This window comes from Macaca fascicularis, chromosome 2 (assembly GCF_037993035.2).
Source record: "Macaca fascicularis isolate 582-1 chromosome 2, T2T-MFA8v1.1".
NCBI lineage: Eukaryota > Metazoa > Chordata > Mammalia > Primates > Cercopithecidae > Macaca > Macaca fascicularis.
The window spans coordinates 31,909,652-31,930,924 of NC_088376.1; the positions used below are offsets into that span (position 1 = coordinate 31,909,652).

A 21,273-nucleotide genomic window follows, 5' to 3' on the forward strand; every position below is an offset into this window, starting at 1 on the left:
TTAGAATGGCTACTATCAAAAATACAAGAGATAAGAAGTGCTGGTGAGGATGTGGAGAATAAGAGAACCCTTGCACTCCATTGGTGGGAATGTAAACTAGCACAGCCATTATGGAAAACAATATGGAGGTTCATCAAAAATTAAAAATAGAAATATCATATGATCTAGCAATCCCATTACTGGGTATTTCTCCAAAGGAAATGAAATCAGTATGTTGAAGAAATATCTGTGCTCCATTCAGCATTATTCACAATAGCCGGGATATGGAAACAACTTACATATCCATTAATAGATGACTGGATAAATAAACTATGGTATATATACACAAAGGAATATTATTCAGCCTTAAAAATGATGATGATCCTCCATTTACAACAGCCTGGGTAAACCTAGAGGACATTCTGCTAAGTGAAATAAGCCAGACACAGAAGGAAAAATACTACATAATCTCTCATATATGTGCAATCTTAAACTAAAAATCAAATACACGGAAACAGAGAGTAGAACTGTAGTTTAGGGGGTCAGGGAGAAGGGGAGATGTAGGTCAAAGGTACAAAGTTGCAGTTATGTATGATAAGTAAATCTAGAGATCTAATGTACAACACAGGGACTATAGCTAATAACATCATATACTGGAAATCTGCTCAGAGAATAGATTTTAGGTACTCTTACCATACACAAAAAGGAAAACTAACTATGTGAGATGATGGTTATGTTGGTTATCTTGACTGTAGTAATCATTTGAGCTAAGTATATGTACATCAAAGCATCATGTTGTACTCTTTAAAGATACACAACAAAAATCAATTACAATTTTAAAAAAGAATAGTTCTTTTGTGAAAGCATGTTGGCGATTGCTAGGGCTCGGGGAGAGAGGGGAATGGGAAGAGCAACTGCGTAATGGACGTGGGGTTTCCTTTGAGGGGGATGAAAATGTTTCAGAACGTATAGATAGAGTTTATGGTTATGCAACATCATGAATGTACTAAATGCCACCAAATTGTTCACTTTAAAATGATTAATTTTATGTTATGGAAATTTCACTTCAAATTTTAAAAATAGTATTTTAGTGGTGTGGTCTCCTGAGCCTGGATATGTGTGTGTGTGTGTTTTTAAGTTTCAGAAACATGAATTTGTTTAATGAGAAAATGACAGAAGTCTAAATTTTTAAAGCCCTGGAACAAACATTTTAACTTATTCCACAGAGTTAGAAATGACATATACAGAAGACATGGGCTTTGCCTTCTGCAAACATTATTTTAAAAATTGGGCTCCTATTTCCTACCTATACAATAAAAAGTCCCGCATCGAAAAGTGATGGATTTTAGTGTTTTGCTAAATTGGGTCTACTGCAAAGCCCAGGCAGATTGATGTTATAGCACCAGCAGTCTTGAAGGAACTTTTTTAAAAAGAGAGATTTGGTTGAGCAGTGTCATTATCAGCTTCACCTGTGAGGGAAATTTCCCGAGGGAGATGGTGTCTGTCTCATGTTGCACTCCTTCGTATTGACAGATCCATTAGCGAATGTAATTAGAAAAGCAAAGTTGGACTTTGAATAATTAGGTTAAAGTCACAGATGATTTCTGGGCAAAATAATAGAAGCTGTTGCAGTTCAGCCTGCTGTTTCCTGCTTTACAGAGCTGAGTGAAATGGGCAGTTGCTGTATGCAGTGGTTTCTTTCTTGTGTTGGAGGCTGATACTTTCCCAATAAGAAAGTTTGAAATAGCAAAGACCTGACTTTGGCCCTTTGCAAATGTCTGAAGGGCTTCATTTCCAGAGAATAAATGGGGCTGCAGAATGTTTTTTGCTAAACAAAACATAGTCATAGCAAAAACAAAATTTACTTTATCCCAGGAGTGTTAAGAAATGTGTGGTTTTGTGGATTATGTTTTGTTCTCTGTTTTCATTCCTTTCTTTTCCTTTTTTTTTTTTCTGTTCTTGGAATAATGGTTTATTTATTTATATGGAATTATTTTCTGAAAGAAAAACAAAACACTTATTTCAAAAGACGTTTGGACTCTCATGCCACCCAAAATACCTTTTCAGCAGTAGTTTCTATATTTTGATTTTAGAAAAGTCTGTTATTGGTAATAGAGTCCAGAATAAAAAAAAGATTTCCCAAAGATTCAAAATGCAATCATGTGATTCTAAACTTTTTGTTCATCTCAGTGCCAGTACAGAAAAAAAGAGGAATTAGGAAATAGAGGCCAGTGTCAAACACCTGCAGATGTGTCCTTGAAGCTTTTGATGTACCTTGTGATGATGTGGGAATGAACAGAATGGCATCCTCCTCCGTGCATGATGACTGATGCTCACACTGTGCCTGGACAGTGCCAGGGTCAGCGATAGGAAGGAGTGCAGGGCATCCATCCCCCACCTTTATGAAATGCCCGCATCCATACTCTGCAGGCTGCCAGGTCTTGGCTTTGGCTATATGGGATTGAAAATAAAATGACAATTACTTGCCACATTTGAAGATTAGGAAGATTAAGATTCCAGACTTCTTGAAAGTAAGAGTGAGAAGTTCTGGCATCAATGGGCCCACTTGCCTATTAGCAGCAACCAGGCAAGAAGGACAAGATGCTGCCCCCTTGGGCAAGATGGGGCCTAGGTGGTCATTGCTGTCCCCCTGGCTCGTGTCTCTTGTTTACTTTATTTCCCTGGCCCCCAGATGTCTCTGTTACTGGCGTTGGGATCTGCACCAAGCCCTCTGTCCAGTAAGGAGATGAGACTCTGCCCCTGCCCAGGTTGGGGAGAAGCCAGGAGAGAACTGTCCTTTGCACTGCAGCAGGACAAAGCCCTGGTATGGGATGAAGATGGGCAGGAGTTCAAGACCAGCCTGGCCAACAAGGTGAAACCCTGTCTCTACTAAAAATACAAAAATTAGCTGGGCATGTTGGCACACACCTGTAATCCCAGCTACTCAAGGGGCTGAGGCAGGAGGATCACTTGAGTCCAGAAGGCGGAGGTTTCAGTGAGCTAAGATTGTGGCAGTGTGGGAGCACGTGGGTGTCCTTCCCAGATAAGGCGAGTGGGATCACTATAGATAGACTATAGAACCTGACGGATTAGAAAGTGGAGAGAAAGGTGTGGTCAGCCCTCGCGGCTGCAGCCCACTCTGAGTAGGCTGGCATTTTCTCTTTTTGGAGGGTAACGGTGGCTAAGACAGCCTCACCAGTGTCCCTTGTCTTCAGACTATGAAGTTATAATTAGAAATTTTAACTTATGATGAGACGATTCATGTAGTTCAGCCTTAGAGTCAGGTCCTGGTCAAAGGCCAGGCAGCCAAAGTAACTTCAGAATAACCCACGCCGTTTTCTTGTAGCTCTCCTCTAGGATGAAGGAGACCCATCATCCTCAGTGATACTTGAAACACTTGTTTTCTCTCCCACCACTGGGCAGGCCTCTCTTCCCTAGAACTCCTCTGAAAAGCTCCCCACACTGCCCCGGAGGACAGTTAACCCAGAATCCCTAGTGCCTGGGCAGGCAGAAGGCCGGAACCCTCGGACAGCAGTGATGTTTCTCCCGCCCACTGGCAGCGGGTATCTTCCAGCCTCTCCTTCCTCCCTGCCGCCACCCACACATGCCATGTGGGTGTTCCGTATTCCAATTCTAGCTCTGGTTTGGGGGAACTCTTTCAGTTAACATTGAAAACATTTGTTATATTATCCAATGTTACTTTTTAGTTAGAAACTGGTACCTTAGCCTCCAAATTGAAATACTAAAATTATTGCATTTTAAAGTTGAAAGCGCCTTTTGCAATTGCCCATTCAAAGTCTTCATTTTGTAAATGAGGGTCCCAAGAGATGGGGAGGGAGCGATATAGTTTGCCCAAGGTTACATAATTTGTAAATGAAATCAGGCAACTATTACAAAACAAAATAGTGGAGAGGTTACTCTGATAAGTAGGGTGAGAAAGAGACCAACAGGCTACAATTGCTATGTCCATCCAAATGGAGAAACCATTCCTTTGTTTGTTTACCTAGGAGCAACACTGGGGAATTGGTCACTTCGTAAGAACTGTGTTTTCTTTTGTATTTTTAAGGTTAGGGTTCAAATAGAAACATGAGATTAAGGTCTTTAATCATACTTACAATAGGAGCCTTTTTTTTTTATTGCTTTAAGATCATTGAGATTCATTTTTATTTGTTTCTTTTAACCGTGAAGCTAAACTTACTTTGACAGCATGCATACCAAAAATTAAAGCCATAAAATTGCTTAGCTTTGACAGGAAATACATCTTTAGATTTTAAAGATAAAAATTTAAAAGGTATTATGTTTTATTCAGGCAGCATTTAAATATAAAGTGGTTGATGGAGTAACATTTTTAGTGCACTGATTTGGGAGCATGGAGGTTAAGGGGTGTGGGTGGGAATGGGGAAGGATTTCATGGCCCCATATCATGTTGTCATCCCATCCCAGGGTGACCAGTCCTCCCATTCGCCACAGCCAGTGCCACCACCCGTGATTGTTTTGTGCTCTGTAGATTACACACACATCATCCCACTTGATCCTCACAATGATGCTATGATGGAAGACTGGTTGATGTTGTTATCACCATTTTATACAAAGAAATTGAGTGTTCACATGCCGGGGGTTAGCAGGCAGTGAGGAAAGCAGCTGGTATAGAACCCTGTCTTCTTTTTTTTTTTGTCTGAGACAGAGGTCTTACTCTGTCTCCCAGGCTGGAGTGCAGTGGTGTGATTTCGGCTCACTGCAACCTCCGCCTCCTGGACTCAAGTGATCCTCCCACCTCAGCCCCCAGAGTAGCCGGGACTATAGGCCCACGCCAACATGCGCGGCTAATTTTTGTATTTTTGGTAGAGACAGAGTTTCACCACGTTGGCCAGGCTGGTCTCGAACTCCTGCTCTCAAGTGATCTACCCGCCTCAGCCTCCCAAAGTGCTGCGATTACAAGTGTGAGCCACCATGCCCAGCAAGAACCCTGTCTTCTAAACATATTAACTGCTTTTATTTTTTATTTTAGTGTGGTGCATAAGAGGAAACAAATATATTAATTACCAAACTCTCAAGGTTTATTTTATTATAGCAGGAAGAGTTTGAAAAATTTGAAACGTTTAAAGAATATTGAACTGTAGAGACTGGCTGAGTTTGAGGGCTCGTATTCAATGCCTCACAGATGCTGTTTGTATATAGTTTTATCAAAGAAGAGGGGATCTCGGTGCTGGATAGTAGTTTTAGGTTTGATTGACAACGTGCAGTTGCCCTCCATAAAGGCTTACACTCCCACCGAAAGTCCATTCAGTTTTTCAAATAAAACAAACAGTGTCTCCGCCACGTGTGGTTTTGCCCTTTTGGTTCAGCAGCCTTGTAATCTGTTGACAGCAGATGAAACCTGCCCCTGATTTCCATGAAGTCCACACCCAGCATTTGCAGGATCTGGGACAAGAGGACAAAAGGAGATCTTGGGCTGGGCCAGGATTAGGGTGAGGGGAGTGAGGCAACATTTTATAATAAATAAAGACAGGATTAGTGACAGTACTCTGCGAGCTGTATTGGGGCTTAAGGTGAAAGGAAAAAACACCGATCCTATCCTTATTTATTTATTTATTTATAAGGTAACTCGGTCACTCCAGGCTGGAGTGCAGTGGTGCAATCTCAGCTCACTGCATCCTCGACCTCTCTGGGCTCAAGTGATCCTCCCATCTCAGCCTCCCTAGTAGCTGGCCCTACAGGCACATGCCACCACACTCAGCTAATTTTTGTATTTTTTTGTACATATGGAGTTTTGGCTTATTGCCTAGGCTGGTCTCAAACTCCTGGGCTCAGGCGATTCTCCTGCCTCGGCCTCCCACAAGTGCTGGGATTACAGGCGTGAGCCACTGGCACTCAGCCTGATCTTATCTTTATCAAAAATTTTGATATGTTGTTCATCATTAATTTTTTGCCCTGATTTTTATTTTATCACATATTACATTAAATATTTATTTATCTTGGATATTGAGCTCCTTTAAAGTTTGTACCTGTGGTGAGTTATCTCCTCACTTGCCTCCTCTTAGCTCTTAGTCTCTGCCCTGCCTTGGGCCTGGGAGTGCACACAAAGGGCACCATCCACCCTCCCTGCAGACTGAGGAGTAAGTCTGCATGGTCCCCAGATCGGGCCCAGGGCTGACAAGGCAGGGGGTTCTAGGGGCTGGGCTATGTGAAGCTGGGTGCTGGTCACAGGTTTTCTTGCCTGTGGAGAGGAGAGTGGGTGGAAGAGGGCCAAGGTGAAACCCTTGGGGGCAGTCGAACTCCCTGGGGAGCTTGTGAGACACAGATGGCTCAGATTCTGATTCTGTAAGTCTAGGGTAGGACCCAAGCTTTCTCATTTCTTTGTTTTTGGTTTTTTTTTTTTTTTTTTTTTTGAGACGGAGTCTCGCTCTGTCGCCCAGGCTGGAGTGCAGTGGCGCCATCTCGACTCACTGCAACCTCCGCCTCCCAGGTTCAAGCGATTCTCCTGCCTCAGCCTCCAGCGTGTGCCACCACACCTGGCTGATTTTTTGTATTTTTAGTAGAGATGGGGTTTCACCGTGTTAGCCAGGATGGTCTTGATCTCTTGACCTTCTGATCCGCTGGCCTTGGCTTCCCAAAGTGCTAAGATTACAGGCCTGAGCCACCGCGCCCGGGTAAGTTTTCTCATTTCTAACAAGTTCCCAACTGCTGCTGGACCAGGTTGTGTGCTTTGAGGACCCTTGCTCTAAAGCAGCAGTTCCCAGCCTTTTTGGCACCAGGGACTGGTTTATGGAAGGCAGTTTTTCCACATATAGGGTTGGGCGGGGTGGTGATTTTGGGATGATTCAAGTGCATTACATTTAATGTACACTTTATTTCTATTGTTATTACATTATAATATATATTGAAATAATTATACAACTCACCATAATGCAGACTCAGTGCGAGCCCTGAGCTTGTTTTCCTGCAACTAGACGGTCCCATCTATAGGTGATGGGAGACAGTGACAGATCATCAGGCATTAGATTCTCATAAACCACTCATATGCGCAGTTCACAATAGGGTTCACTCTCCTAAGAGAATCTAATACCGCTGTTGATCTGACAGGAGGCAGAGCTCAGGTGATAATGCTCGCTCACCTCCTGCTGTGCAGCCTCTAGTACGGACAGCCCCTAGTACCCGTCCGTGGCCCCAGGCTTGGGGACCCCTGCTGTAACAAGGTTTAGAGCAGGGTCCCTCTCGCCTGCATCCAAGAAGCTGCTTGTGAGACACCTTGACAGGTTTCCATGCACGGGGAATACGGAGAGGCTCGGGATTCTTTACCATACTTACCTTTGGATTTGTTTATCTAGCAACATGTCCTGAATGTACCTTTCAGGAGAAAGATTGCATACTTTTCTGCTTTCCTGACCAGTCCTACATTTGTCACTCTTATTAATAGAGCCTTCTCCAGGATGCTGAATGCTTGTGTTAGAGTCAATCATTGCTATAGATATTTTTTCCTATAAATTTCTTGCACGATGTATGGAAATGAGAGTTACAGTATCTGATGTTAGGTGGTTCTTAAGTACCCCTAGGTTTTGTTTTAAATTTTTTTTTAAAAAGAGGACACTGACCGGGCACGGTGTCTCACGCCTGTAATCCCAGCACGTTAGGGAGAGGCTGAGGTGGGTAGATCACTAGGTCAGGAGATCGAGATCATCCTGGCCAACATGGTGAAACCTGTCTCTACTAAAATTACAAAAATTAGCTAGGCATGCTGTCGTGTGCCTGTAGTCTAGCTACTTAGGAGGCTGAGGCAGGAGAATCACTTGAACCTGGGAGGCAGAGGTTGCAGTGAGCCAAGATCGTGCCACTGCACTCCAGCCTAGGCCAAAGAGGGAGACTGTCTCAAAAACAAAACAAAACAAAACAAAACCCAAAAAAAACAGTACGTTAAGGCCCAGGCAGGAAGATCGTTTAAAACCAGGAGTTTGTGACCAGCCTGGGCAACATGGCAAGACCCTGTCTCTACAAGAAATTTAAAAATTAGCGGGACATGCCGGCATGTGCCTGTAGTCCCAGCAACTCTGGAGGCTGAGGCAATAGGAGGATCCCTTGAGCCCAAGAGATTAAGGCTGCAGGGAGCTGTGATGGCACCACTTTACTCCAGCCTGGGTGACAGAACGAGACTCTGTCTCAAAATAAATAAAGAAGAATAAATTTAAGAAAAATTAGAAAATTTAGAAAGCACATTATTTTTAAGGTACATTAAAAACTTTTTAATAATATTGTTTTTATATAGGGAGAAAAATAAAAATGACTCATAAGCCTTCCACCCAAATGACTCCTGTTGGTGGTAATGGGATCAAAAGTATAAAATACAGTAAAAACGACTTTCTACCATTTCCTCCCTCTTCCAGTCCCTCTCTTCAACGTTGATGTTTTTGTGATTTCTTCCAGGAAAAAAAAAAAAAGATTTTTATTTATATCTGTCCATCCTTCTAATATTATTTACACAAGAGTGACCATACCATTAACACTGTTAGGCACCTTTTTTTTTTAACTTAGCAATGTATCTTGGACTCATTTCTGTATCAGCACATAACAGATTTACTCTAATCTTCTTAATGGTTCCTAGGATTAATCACTGGGGTATTCCAGTGTTTAACTGGTCCTGCAATTAAGATTGCTATTAGAGCAACCCAGTAGTAAATATCTTTGTCCATATATCTTGAAAGACATTTGTGAGTCCAGTCATAGAAGTACTACCAGTAGTGGGGTTGCTGGGCAAAGAGTGTGTGCATTTTTAGGTTTGAAGGCCGATAGCATCCTGCCCTCAAGAAAGGTTCACTGCCACCACGATGAGGGCCATGCCTGTTTCCCCAGCACCCTTGCATGCAGGGACGATTACAGAAGTGAAAAAGAAAACATATCATTCCAATAGCAATAAAATATAGAATAACTAGGAATAAACCTGATAAATTATTCCAATAGCAATAAAATATAGAATAACTAGGAATAAACCTGATAAATATGTACTATCTGTGTGAAGAAAACTTTAGTATGCTCCAGAGGGACCCAAAGGAACAATTGAACGAATCAAAATTTTGCCAGTTTCTTGCATGGGAACTTGCAGCATGGTGAAAATACTCATTCTCAGTTAAGCAATGATTTGAATGTGACCCAATAAAAATACCCACAGACTTTTTTAGTGGAGGAAGGGAAACTTACTGAGCTGATTTTTAAAGATCATGTAGAAAAACAAATTAGGAAGATTCAAAATATAAACAGGAATATAGGAAGATTTGATAAATAGGTTAAGCAGATATTAAAAGACAATACGAAATTAAAATTGTTTAAACTAGGGTTTTATACAAATAGATTCATGGATCACAGTCATAAACTGATATTTGGGAATATAACGAATGACAAATGGCATATGATATATGGCACCTCTCAAATCAATGAGAAAAAATGGATAAACCCCTGTGGTGGGGGGGAGTTAAATTCGTACTGCACACTTTACATGGGATAAATGCCAAATCGATAAAAGATTTATATGCAAAAAATGAAATATGTATTATGAGAATTCACAAGAGAATTGTTTTATAATCCCAGGTCTTTCTGTTATGACATAAAACTCGGAAGCCACTGAAAGCAAGATTGGTAAATTCAGCTTCATTTAAAAAGTTTTTCATGGAATCACTTGAACCCAGGAGGCAGAGTTTGCAGTGAGTGGGGATAGCGCCACTGCACTCCAGCCTGGGCAACAGAGCAAGACTTCATCTAAAAAAAAAAAAAAAAGTGTTTCATGGCAAAACCCACCATATGCAAAGTCAAAAGGCAAGCACCAAATTGGGGACAGATAAATAAAAACTAAATTTCCTAATATGTAAAGAGTTCTTACAAACCAATAGAAAAACGTCCAATGACCCAATAGGACACCAGGCAAAGATAACGGACAGAGAGTTCACAGACAAGGAAACACAGCATTTAAATATGAAATGTTTAATAAGAAAAAAATACAAATTACATAATAAGAGAAATATAAGTTACCATCTCACAGGGATCTTTTTTTCTACTGAGAGTAGCCAGAGTATGGGAAAAGAAACAACTTTATACATCACTGATAGCAGATAAATCCATACTACTCTATGGAGGAAATGTAGCACTCGTTGAAAAAAATTACAATGCACACATATATATGTGTGTGATATATATATATTTACACCTCTAATTATTTATTATTTTTTTTTTTATTTTTTGTGGGTACATAGTAGGTGTATATATTTACAGGGTACATGAGATGTTTTGATGCAGGCACACAATGCATATATTTTTAACCCAGCAATTCCACGTCTAGGAATTTATTTTTTGTACGTACTATAAGCACACACATGTGAAATCATGTAGGAATGATATTTTTCACTAAGAGATTACTTACAAAAGCAAAAGTTTGCATACTCCATGGTATATCACACAATGGATCTGTAGAAAAGAATGAGAAAGAACTCTGTGTACTGCTATGAAATGGTCTCTAAGAAAAGTATACTGTTTTGTTTTGTTGTTTGTTTGTTGAGATGGAGTTTAGCTCTTGTTGCTCAGGCTGGAGTGCAGTCGCGCAATCTCGGCTCACTGCAACCTCTGCCTCCTGGGTTCAAGAGATTCTTCCGCCTCAGCCTCCTGAGTAGCTGGGATTACAGGCATGCACCACCACACCCGACTAAGTTTTTGTATTTTTAGTAGAGGTGGGGTTTCATTATGTTGGCCAGGCTGGTCTCAAACTCCTGACCTCAAGTGATCTGCCCGCCTCAGCCTCCTAAAGTGCAGGGATTACAGGCGTGAGCCACCACCCCTGGCTGAAAAGTATACTGTTAATTGATAAAAATTGATTTTAAAAAGCTAGGTGTGTAATGTTATGCTGACATTTGTGTAGAAGAGGAGGGAAATATATAGACTTACTTACTTTTGTATGAATTATTTGATTGTTAATGCATATACACACAAAAAGATAACACTGATTGCCTCTAAGGAAATAAATGTAGGAAGCAGAGGATAGGGCTAGGATGTAGACTTTTCACTGAATACACATTTGTACCTTTTGACTTTTGAACCTTATTTGCCCTTCTCAAAAATAAGTAAATTAAAAATCCAAATTTTAAAATAATTCAAACGGTAAAAATATTCCTGGTTTTGATTTGTGTAATTCTAATGCTGAATTAGAGTGTCTTTTCAAATATTGGTTAGCCTTTTACATTTTTAAGGCAATTGCCTATTCATATATTTTGCCCATTTAAAAATTATTTTGGGGTCGAGGTGGGGTTCGCAAATTTAGGAAATTAGCCCTTTGTCTTAAGGGTCACAGAAATTTTGTTCCAGTTTGTCTTTTGAGTTTGTTTATGCTGCTTTTTGCCACCTAGTATTTTTATATTTGCTCAATGTGTTTTTCTTCTTTTCCCTTCCTTTCTTTCTTTATTTCTGTTTTGTTGTTGTTGTTGTTGTTGTATTTTTAGAGGGTGGAAATGACTTTTTCATTGTGATCAGTGAGAAGACGACTCTAGATCTAAGACATTCCATTATTATTTTATTTTATTTCATTTTTGAGACAATGTCTTGCTCTGTTGCCCAGGCTCAAGTGCAGTGGCCCGATCATGGCTCACTGCAAACCTCCCCGTTTCCAGCTGAAGCGATCTTCCCACCTCAGCCTCCTGGGTAGCCAGGACCACAAGCACCGGCTAATTTTGAGGTTTTTTTTTTTTTTTTAGAGATCAGGTTTCACCATGTTGCCCAGGCTGGTCTCAAACTTCTGGGCTCAAGCGATCTATCTGCCTCGGCCTCGCAGAGTGCTGGGATTATAGGCCTGAGCCACCACACCTGGCTGACATCCAATTATTAATGCCTTTGGGTAATTTGGAAAACGACAGGCTGCTTATAAAGTATGTTTGAAGACAGTAAAAACTGGGACAAACTCATTTTAGCAGTGACCTAGAGGATCCTCCCCGAGGGCAAGGGAAGCGGGGCTTGGGCAGGGCTGGGTGGGCGTTGTGGTGGGTTTCTGATGAGCCTCTCCTCTCTCCACTCCAGCGGAGCTCCCCGCGTCCTCAGCGGTGAGGCTGGCCTCCCTGCGTGACCTGCCCGCGCAGCTCCTGGAGCTGTACCAGCAGGGCTTCTCTCTGGCAGCCCTGCACCCCTTCGTGCAGCCCACGCATGAGCGGGAGAAGACGCCCCTGGAGCACATCTTTAGAGCCATCCTGATCAAGAAAACCGACAGGTAAGGCCTCCATGGGTGAATGAGTAGCATCCTGTTGTGGCTAAAGTATGCTCAATAGAGGAGGGGAAGTGAGAGGATGGGGTTGGGGGTTGAAATTTGCATGCTGTCCACAGGGCCTCAGCCCTCAGACAAGTGAGGCAAAAAGTTAGACAACCAGAGAGGTTTCCTAGCATCCTGCGATGAAAAGCAAATGCATGTCCAACTGCAAGTAGAGAGTTCCATTTTGCATTCTTTCCCTCTTTTAACTCACTGGATTAAACTCAGCTAGAAAAATGTCTCCTTAGAAGAAGTATACACCCAGAATGATGCGGCCGGTAAAAGTGCAATACTCTTAAACTGAAAGGCATGGCTGGAAAATACAATGATTTTGTTTAGAGGCTATATACAAACTTAACGTCTTCCCCCAAAGTCTAGAAATACTTGAACATTTTGCGCCTACCATAAATTCTGTCAATCGCTTGACAGTTAAAAAAATACAAAAACTAAACACCACCTAAATAAAATGCTATAATTGGTTTGGTCTTGATTTAGATTTTCAGGGCTTGGGGATGTTTTTCAGAGTGGCTCGCCCAGTTGAATGTTTATGCCTATATTTCAGTTGAGCCTAATTAAGAAAAAAGAAGTGGGGTTCGTCTTTCAAAAGGAACAATATCAATTTTGTTTTTCTTAAAAAAAAACAATGAGGATGGGATGGAGAAAGCAGTATGTTTCTCCTGCTTTCATAAAAATTAAAATTAAAATTAAAATGCAGTCTGGGAAAGGAAATCAAATTTGTCTTTTGGCCAACTATCATAGAAGGAATGACAGCATGTGCCACATTTTTAAAAGGGAGTGCAGAGCAGCTCCTTGTTCTCTCTTTTTAAAGTCACTTTGCAGGTAGACAAAGCATTTGGCTGGTGTGCTCACAAGGGACAGCTGTGAGGCATGAGGTTGCGTGACTAAGACTGACTCCTCTTTCCTTTCCTTTCCTTTATTTCTTCATGGTTGATCAAGCTCTGGGGCTCTTAGACTACATCAACACACATTAGAATTTGAAGTGAAAGGTGGTGCATGTTTTTGCTCAAACCCAGAATTCACACGTTTTTGAGTAGGGCGAGACTTTTCTCAATGTCTGCCTTTTATGTGTATTACTTTGTCTTTCTCTCTCTCTCTCTCTCTCTCTCTCTCTCTCTTTTTTCCCCCCGTAGAAACGAGGTCTCGCTATGTTGCCTAGGCTGGTCTTGAAATCCTGGCCTCAAGCGATCCTCTCACCTTAGCCTCCCAAACCACTGGGATTACAGGTGTGAGCCACTGAGCCTGGCTGCATATTGGTTTCTTTTATTTTCTTTTTTATTTCTTTGAGATGGGGTCTCACTCTGTCACCCAGGCTGGAGCACAGTGGCATGATCTCAGCTCACTTCAACTTTTGCCTCTCAGGCTCAAGCCATCCTCCCACCTCAGCCTCCCAGGTAGCTGGCACTGCAGGTGCACGCCACCACACCTGGCTACTTTTTTTATTTTTGGTGGAGACCGGGTTTCGCCATGTTGCCCAGACTGGTCTGGAACTTCTGAGCTCAAGAGAGTTTCCCACGTAGGTCTCCCAAAGTGCTGGGATTACAGGTGTAAGCCACCAGGCCCAGTCCATTATTGGTTCCTTTATGTTGATTGGCTGTTGATCATTATATAGGTCAATCATGAGAAGAAACTATTCTGGGGGCCACAGTGGTTTTAAATGACACTGACGCATAGGATATGTATAATGACAGTAGCTTATATTTAGTGAGCACTGACTGTATGCCAGGCTTGATCATTATCATTTCATCTGTATCATATGCCTATGAGGTTTTCTAGCATCCTGCGATGAAAAGCAAAAGTGTTTTTTTGGTTCCCATTTTAAAGGCAGAAGATTCTCTTGATCTCAGAAGTTCCAGACCAGCCTGGGCAACGTAGCGAGACCTAGTATCTACTAAACATTTTTAAAATTAGCTGGGTGTAGTGGCGCATGCCTGTAGTCCCAGCTACCCGGGAGGCTGAGGTGGGAGGATTACTTGAGCCCAGGAACTGGAGGCTCCTAGGATGTGACTGTGTGACTGCACTGCAGCCTGGGTGACAGAATGAGATCCTGTCTCAAAAAATGAACAAACAAACAGAAAAAAAAAAAAGCAAAAAAAGCCCCACAGTACTGAGACACAAAGGTTGAGTTGTCAAGGTCACACGGATGGCAGCCAGCAGAGCTCTGCCTTGCTCCCAGGAAGGCTGACTCCCGTACCTGCATTCTTAATCCGGCATGAAGCATGTGCTGAGTTCCTTTGCCCACAATTCTTATGGAGAATCACGTTAGGAAAAAAAAAAGTGGGGGAGGATATATTTCATCTTCCATAAAGAAGTACTTTTATTACTCAACATTTCCCGCATTTTACCCCTCAGTAGTCTGTAAGCAAATCAGAATTTCAGCAAGGAAACAAAACAGACAAATGTGTTGTATGGATTACATAAGGCATCCACGGGGCTCCAGGGATTCTATTCTGCAGATTATCTGAGCGGCCTTAGTGTTTAAAGAAGACAAGTCCATTTGGGTCAGATCACCAGCACACCCTTCAGTGTGATCTGCCATAGGAGGTGACATGAGCTCAGGACATGGCCTGAGCTTAACTCAGAAAGTGAAGGCATATCTTTTTTTTTTTTTTTTCCTCCCTGCTGTGGAGCAACACTTCTCAAACTTTAATGTGCCTGTGAGTCTCCTGGGGATATGGTTAAAGAGCAGAGTCTCATACAGCAGGTCTCGGGGGAGGCCTGGGACTCGACATTTCTAACTGGTTTCCAGGTGGGGCAGATGCTGATGGTCCGTGGCATGCACTTTGAGTAGCAAGGGTGTAGAGGACCTAATTCTTGCCTAGCTTCATGCCTGGCACTCAGCAACACTACTGGGGCTTGCCACTCTACTCCTAGGAGAGCTGTAAGCACCAGGCTAGGTAAGAAAGAACACAGGACTCGTGGCCAGGAGGCCTGCGTTCTAGACTGTACTTGGCTACTAGTAACTAGTGTGATGCAAGGGCACATCAGTGGATTTTTCTTGTCCTCCGTTTTCTAGCTGCTACAATGAGGGGCTGGTACTACATGATTTGCAAGGCTTGCACCAAACTCTGAGTTATCTGATGGGACAAGATGGGTCAGAAATAAGAACCACCACTTTGGGGAATAGTGCATTACAAGCCAGCAGCGAAGCTGGGGGCTCAATAGGGGTTATTTACTTCCACTGAGGTAGCATGAACAAATGAACTTACTCTCCAGAAGCCAAAAATGAGCAAACTGTTGAGAGGAATGAGACATTGTATGCAGGAGGGTTTTCAAGGAAGGGAAGTTGGCAGTCTCCTTGGGTTTGAGCTCACTTTTGTCCAGAGTTCCTGAACTGCCTGCCTGGTGACCTTAATGAACATTTCAGCTCCTGGACAAGCAGATCCAGAGAAGGAAATTCCTTGGGTAACTTTGTGTTGGGTCTTTGGAACTGCCTTTTTTGGGAAAAAAAAGAAAAAAAAAAGTTTGATAATTTATCATGTAAAACAAGGCAAAAATAATCAAGAGGATCACCCCCACTTCCAGCCCCAATAGTATTGGGTGGGAGGAGTGGTGGAGGTTGGAAGCAGAGTCATTGTAAAATATAATTTTAAAGTACAGGAATTTTCTCTCCTAGCAAATGCAGTAACTGCATTTTTTTTTTTTTTTTTGTATTATGAGGAAAAGACCTCAATGATCTTAAAAATAAGCAAACAAAAAAACATCAGGGCCAGGGGCAGTGGCTCACACCTATAATCCCAGCACTTTGGGAGACCAAGGCAGAAGATTCTCTTGAGCTCAGAAGTTCCAGGCCAGCCTGGGCAGTGTAGCGAGACCTAGTATCTACTAAAAATTTTAAAAATTAGCTGGGTGTAGTGGCGCATGCCAGGAGACTCCTGGGATGTGACTGTGTGATTGCACTCCAGCCTGGGTGACAGAATAAGATCCTGTCTCAAAAAACAAACAAACAAAAGCAAAAAAACCCACAGTACTTTATCAATAGGGAGTTTAAGTAGTAAAAACGAAACAAAGGAAGACTTTTGTGATTAATTTTTAATTCAGACAGTTAAAGTGATACTTTTCACAAAGTCTGCCAAAGTTCTGACAGCTATAGATGCTGTTAAATGAAATGAGTTAGCTGTTAAAAGAGAAAGAAATATTTGGCTAATATTTTTCAAGTGGCGCACATTGAAAGAGAGGTAGATACACGTTCTCGATTAATGTTAGTCCAAATGAAGTTCATTACCAAGAATCACTATGAGATGACTGTGTGAAACTTCAATATCAACCTAATGTGTTTGAAGGGTTCACATAAAATTTTTAGCAAATAACTGGGCTTTGGGATATGTCAGAACCACCAAACAGAACTCCTCAAGCCTGCATTTATTCCCTTACCCATTCACGAACACTTGCTGGGCGTGTACTCTTTTCAGCGTATTGTGCTAGTAGCCCTATGTGGTGGGAAGTTAGAGGGTGCAAGTGCCAGGCTCAGTTGAATGTGGAGCCTGCCTTCCAGGCACTTGCAGTCTAATTAAGTAAATGAGATATATGTCTCATGCCACGGGAGTTTGGGAGAAGGAGATGCCACTTCTCACTGGAAGGGAAACCAAGGAAATGTTTCTGGAGGGACAGCTTTTAACTTGGGCCTGATTTCTTTTGGGCAGACATGGGGAGTAATGAGCATAAGGCAGGAAGAGTTTATTTAAATCTCCTAATGAAATGTTTTCTAGTGGTATGTGAGTAATTGGAGAGCATCGTTGACAGTCTAACTAAATTATTAATGAGTCATTCCAAAAGTAGTTCTCAAGTGCAGTAACGTTCCTCTGAGCTCACTGCCATTTTGACAGATTTCACTTACATCCATGAAAAATTACCTGATCTTTTCTTTTGAAAATTCTAATAACTGCCATTTCATTTTACCATGGCAGGCCTAGCCACACATCTAACTGTAAATTGTTCTTAATTCTAAGTGCGTTGAATTTAGGCAAGTCAGTTACTTTGACTCAAGTTACTTTGACTCAAGAATGAATAGCTGAATATGAAATACTTAGTGAACAAGTAGAAAGAGAGTTTGTACTTCATTTTCTCAACTCTTTCTTTGGAACACTTAGTGATTTTTAATAGACAATATAGTTGCACTCACTCTGAATTCTAAGTATAGTTAAGTGATCCTTCATTTTTTTCAAGCAGTTTTCCTTAGAATGAGTTGCTAAAGATCTTGAAACTTGATGGCTAAGAGAAGTCAGTTATTAGAACATCACTTCTGATGTTTCATGAGTGTGGGTTTAATTCTAGGTTGTTTTATGGTTGTAGATGTAAGTGCAGTACCAAATTGCATAGTACTGGTCATTTTTCAGCAGTTGAATTATCATTGTTCACACATGGAGCTAGGGTGTCATTGGTGTGTTTTTCATCATGAATGAGTTGAAGTTATTTGGCTATAGCTTTCGTAGAGTAATGCCTTACATGGTCCAGAGACCAGGACACTAAGGAACTCTGTGGACATTTATCAGGCAACTTTTGGCCTAGGACTGGGATGGGGGCACATGGAGGAGCTATAGTTAATGCAGAGGCTACAATTCTAAAATTCTTTTGGAAGGTGGAAAATGTGTACAGTCAAAGTTACCCTTGAAAATCTTTTGAGGTGCCCATAAAATGTAATACTGTGGCATCTCTCTACCTGACCAATGCATATTGTCCTTCAGGACTGAATCAGATTGCTTTTCCAACAGTGAACCCCATGGGGAGGTAAGCTGGTTTGGGTTTATAGTGAGTATTCATTGGAATCACACCTAGGGTGGTGAAATGTTTGCACCTAGGGAGGCGTTTGTGGGAATTGACATTGAGAGAACAGGAACTCCACGTCTCCCTTCTAGAGTTCATTCTGGGGCACATCTGCCTATTGAATAGAGTAACTGGCACTGTTTTAAGTGGTCAACATTTATCCCTTTTAGTTGGATTTTTCTAAGGTAAACGTGTCTATGTAATCCACCATGCAAAGATGACTCTAAGGAGCTCCTAGATTTCAAGAAACTTATCTATCTACTAGGGAGTTGCAAAATATATTCTGCATTTATAATTTATAATTGCCCAGCTAAGTCTACAGGTCTTGGTTTGAATCTCTAACCTGAAATTCGTTAGTAAGAGTGTTTTAGAAAAGGAGGCTCTGCGGCTCTCATTTGCTCTGGGTTGGGCATGATGGGTAGATTGGAATAGGGAGCGAAATAGTGGGAAGGGCCTGTCCATTATTGACATTGTGGAACAAGTGGAACGTGGTGTCCAAAGGGAAACAGTGGGAGAGCAGGCATGAGAAGTCTGGGGGCCTGATGCTGGAAACAAGCCTGGGGGAGGCTGTGTGTGGAGCTGTGGTGAGCCCCTCAGGCCAGGGCCCACTTCTGTAGCTGCTGACTTAGCCAAGGCTTGTTCTAGTCCTTGTTCTAGAACAGATTCCTCCAGTGATCCTTAGCAGAGATGCAGTGGGTTGCTGAGAGCTACAGTGAGCTGCTGCATTCCAAATTGACCATATGCTTGGAGTCTGTGAAATGTTTCCTCTTAGGCCATATCAGCAAGCTGTACTCAGCAACGCAGATGACTCATTGAGTCAGCCTTGACCACCCAGGGTCAAGTGATACAAGAGAAACAATTCTTTTGGCTTTTGCTGTTTTATTTCCAGGAAAGCAAATCTCAGAGAATGCTCAGCCCTTATCCTTTGTTTCTCCTCTTGAGGCCCAGAACCCAAAATCCTGAAGACTCTGTCTTTATTCTAAGACAGAGCTTGCAAAATCAGATCCCTACAGCGGCCTGGCTCATTGAATGGGGACTCTTGGGAAGCGGTGAGTCAATGCCTCACCTCTGTCCTGTGGTTATCAGGTGTTGCCAGGTCTTGTACTTTTTTCAAGAAAAGCCAGAAATCTGGGTTTTGATGTGAAAACTTCTCTTTTAGCCTCACTTTTCCAAAGTAGCATTGTTTGCCCCTAACCCATGCCACTGGCTGCCATCTTGCAGCCTCTGAGATTTCTGTGTAATGCTTACATCAGTAGAGGTAATCATGCACCCTTTGAGCTGCTCATCCTGCCTTCGACACACAGCAATTGCTGGAATCTCAGTCTCTCCTGTTACTGTGTTTTAGATGTCTGCCCACCTCCACTCCCTTTGCTAAATCCTCTTCCATCTTTGGATTCCCATTGCTTGCTCAGAGTGCCAGGCCTTGAATAGATGTTGCTCAATAGATTTTGCATGAATTGAGTGGGATAAAACCATGCCCTGGAATTTTGCTACAAATTTTCACTAAAGGACCATAAATTCATTATAAGATAGATCTGTCTTTGGTTTACATATTTATCAGTAACAAAAGTATATCTTGATAATGCAGCCACATAGCACAGACCTCAAGTAATGGAACAGACAGACACCCACCCACACACACACACACACACACACACACACACACACACACAATCCTTTCATTGCCAAAATAACAGTGATTTGCCACAAGAATAGATGTCCATTATTTTTCACTCTTCTTTTTCTTTTAAAAGACATTCAAAGGATGGCCTTCAAAGAAAGGAAATCTTTGCAGACCTTAAGTGAAGTACAAATGCATTATATTGCCTTTTTTTATAGCCTACAAGATAATATGAACATTTTCTTTGGCATTTGAAAAGGGCAAAATTGAGAAAGTACAAAATTATATTGAAACTAAAAAGAAAATCCTTTAAAAAATTATAGTCGAAAGTGTCCTCTTTAAGTGGCCTTGTGTCTCTTCATGTCTAATTTTTACCAATTACCTTGACTCTTGGGAGAATTATAGGGCTTCTAGAAAAAGGTTTCATAATTAAGCGAAATACACAGGGGGTAGGTAACGCCTACTGGGGTGTGCCCTAGAAAACGCTCACACGCGAGGCCGAGGATCAGCCCTGGAGTGCGCTGATTGTTGGAATCACACGTGGGGAAGAAAGTAACGGTGGGTTTAGCACTGATTGATGCATGCTACTGTGATGGGAAACTGCAGCCGCCGGTTTATTCCCAGAGAGCAGACATTGAGGAAGGTGAATTCAGAGCTCTTGCTTAAGGCAGAGCGGGGAATGAGAAGGTGTTTGTTTAGCTAGTGGGTCATTATTTTGGATTCCGATTTAGGAAGGGTGAACACCCGTTGCTGGCAGCTGCCCCTCCTTTCTGGTGTCGTATCTTTCCTCATCAGTTTTCTCGAGCTTCCTGAGGGGTGTGGAGGATTTGATTAGCTCTCAGGGCTGCCACCGTACCCCCTGAGGAGCTGTCCAGCATCACCAAGACTACCTCAATTTATTCCTCCTATTTTCCCATCTCACTCTGGAGTGACACCCTTTTTCTGGTGTGTTGAAGTTTCAGGATTCACCGTTAATTATTGTGTTTGCACTTTCCAATCTAATATGCCAGCGTAAAGCCACATTCTCTTGGGGGAAAGAATTTTTTCCAATCCACACTCCTAAATGGCTTGCTGAGTTACTCTTATTCTCTTCCTCCAAAGCATCAGTCTTATCCTGGTGGAGAGAACGAGAGACGTGCATGGTTGGTATGAGAGCTCATTTTCCCCACTGCTGTTCTACAGCTGTCCTTGATTGACCTGTGTCTTTCCCCACATTTTTTTTTAATTTTTTTGTTTCTTCTGAGAGAATTAGCACACTAGTGATTTCCAACCTCTCCCCAGAACGATTTTGAAATGACAGAGAACAGCAAGCAGGTACCCAAACAAAAGCAAAAGCACTAAATTTCTTTGAAATTTCCTGTTAATCTTAAAACTCGGGTGAATACTTCACTACCATGAAATGTCTATATTTGTTTTTTAAATAAAATAGAGGTCTCCTCTACCTACATGTACATACAATCTTTAAATAAAAATTGACTCTCTAGAAAGATTTATTTGGTAGCATTGCAAGGTAGACTACAGGGACACTTAGACATGATTTTGAGAATCGTATGCATACAGTGTAGGTAATTTAGTTGCAAATAATTTTACTAAAGCATTTGAGTTTTCTATTTATATGTCTATCTCA

The 21,273-nt window shown here is 41.8% G+C and overlaps 1 protein-coding gene across 10 annotated transcripts in view; it reads left to right on the forward strand.

The window, feature by feature from the left end:
* Positions 1-21,273, forward strand: part of RFTN1 (raftlin, lipid raft linker 1) — a 203,084-nt gene that overhangs the window by 73,175 nt on the left and 108,636 nt on the right. For all 10 annotated transcript variants that reach the window (XM_045387000.3, XM_045387006.2, XM_074030926.1 and 7 more), the window contains exon 3: positions 12,022-12,208. In XM_045387000.3, the coding sequence (XP_045242935.3) occupies positions 12,022-12,208 (187 nt within the window). The remainder of the gene's footprint in view (positions 1-12,021; positions 12,209-21,273) is intronic.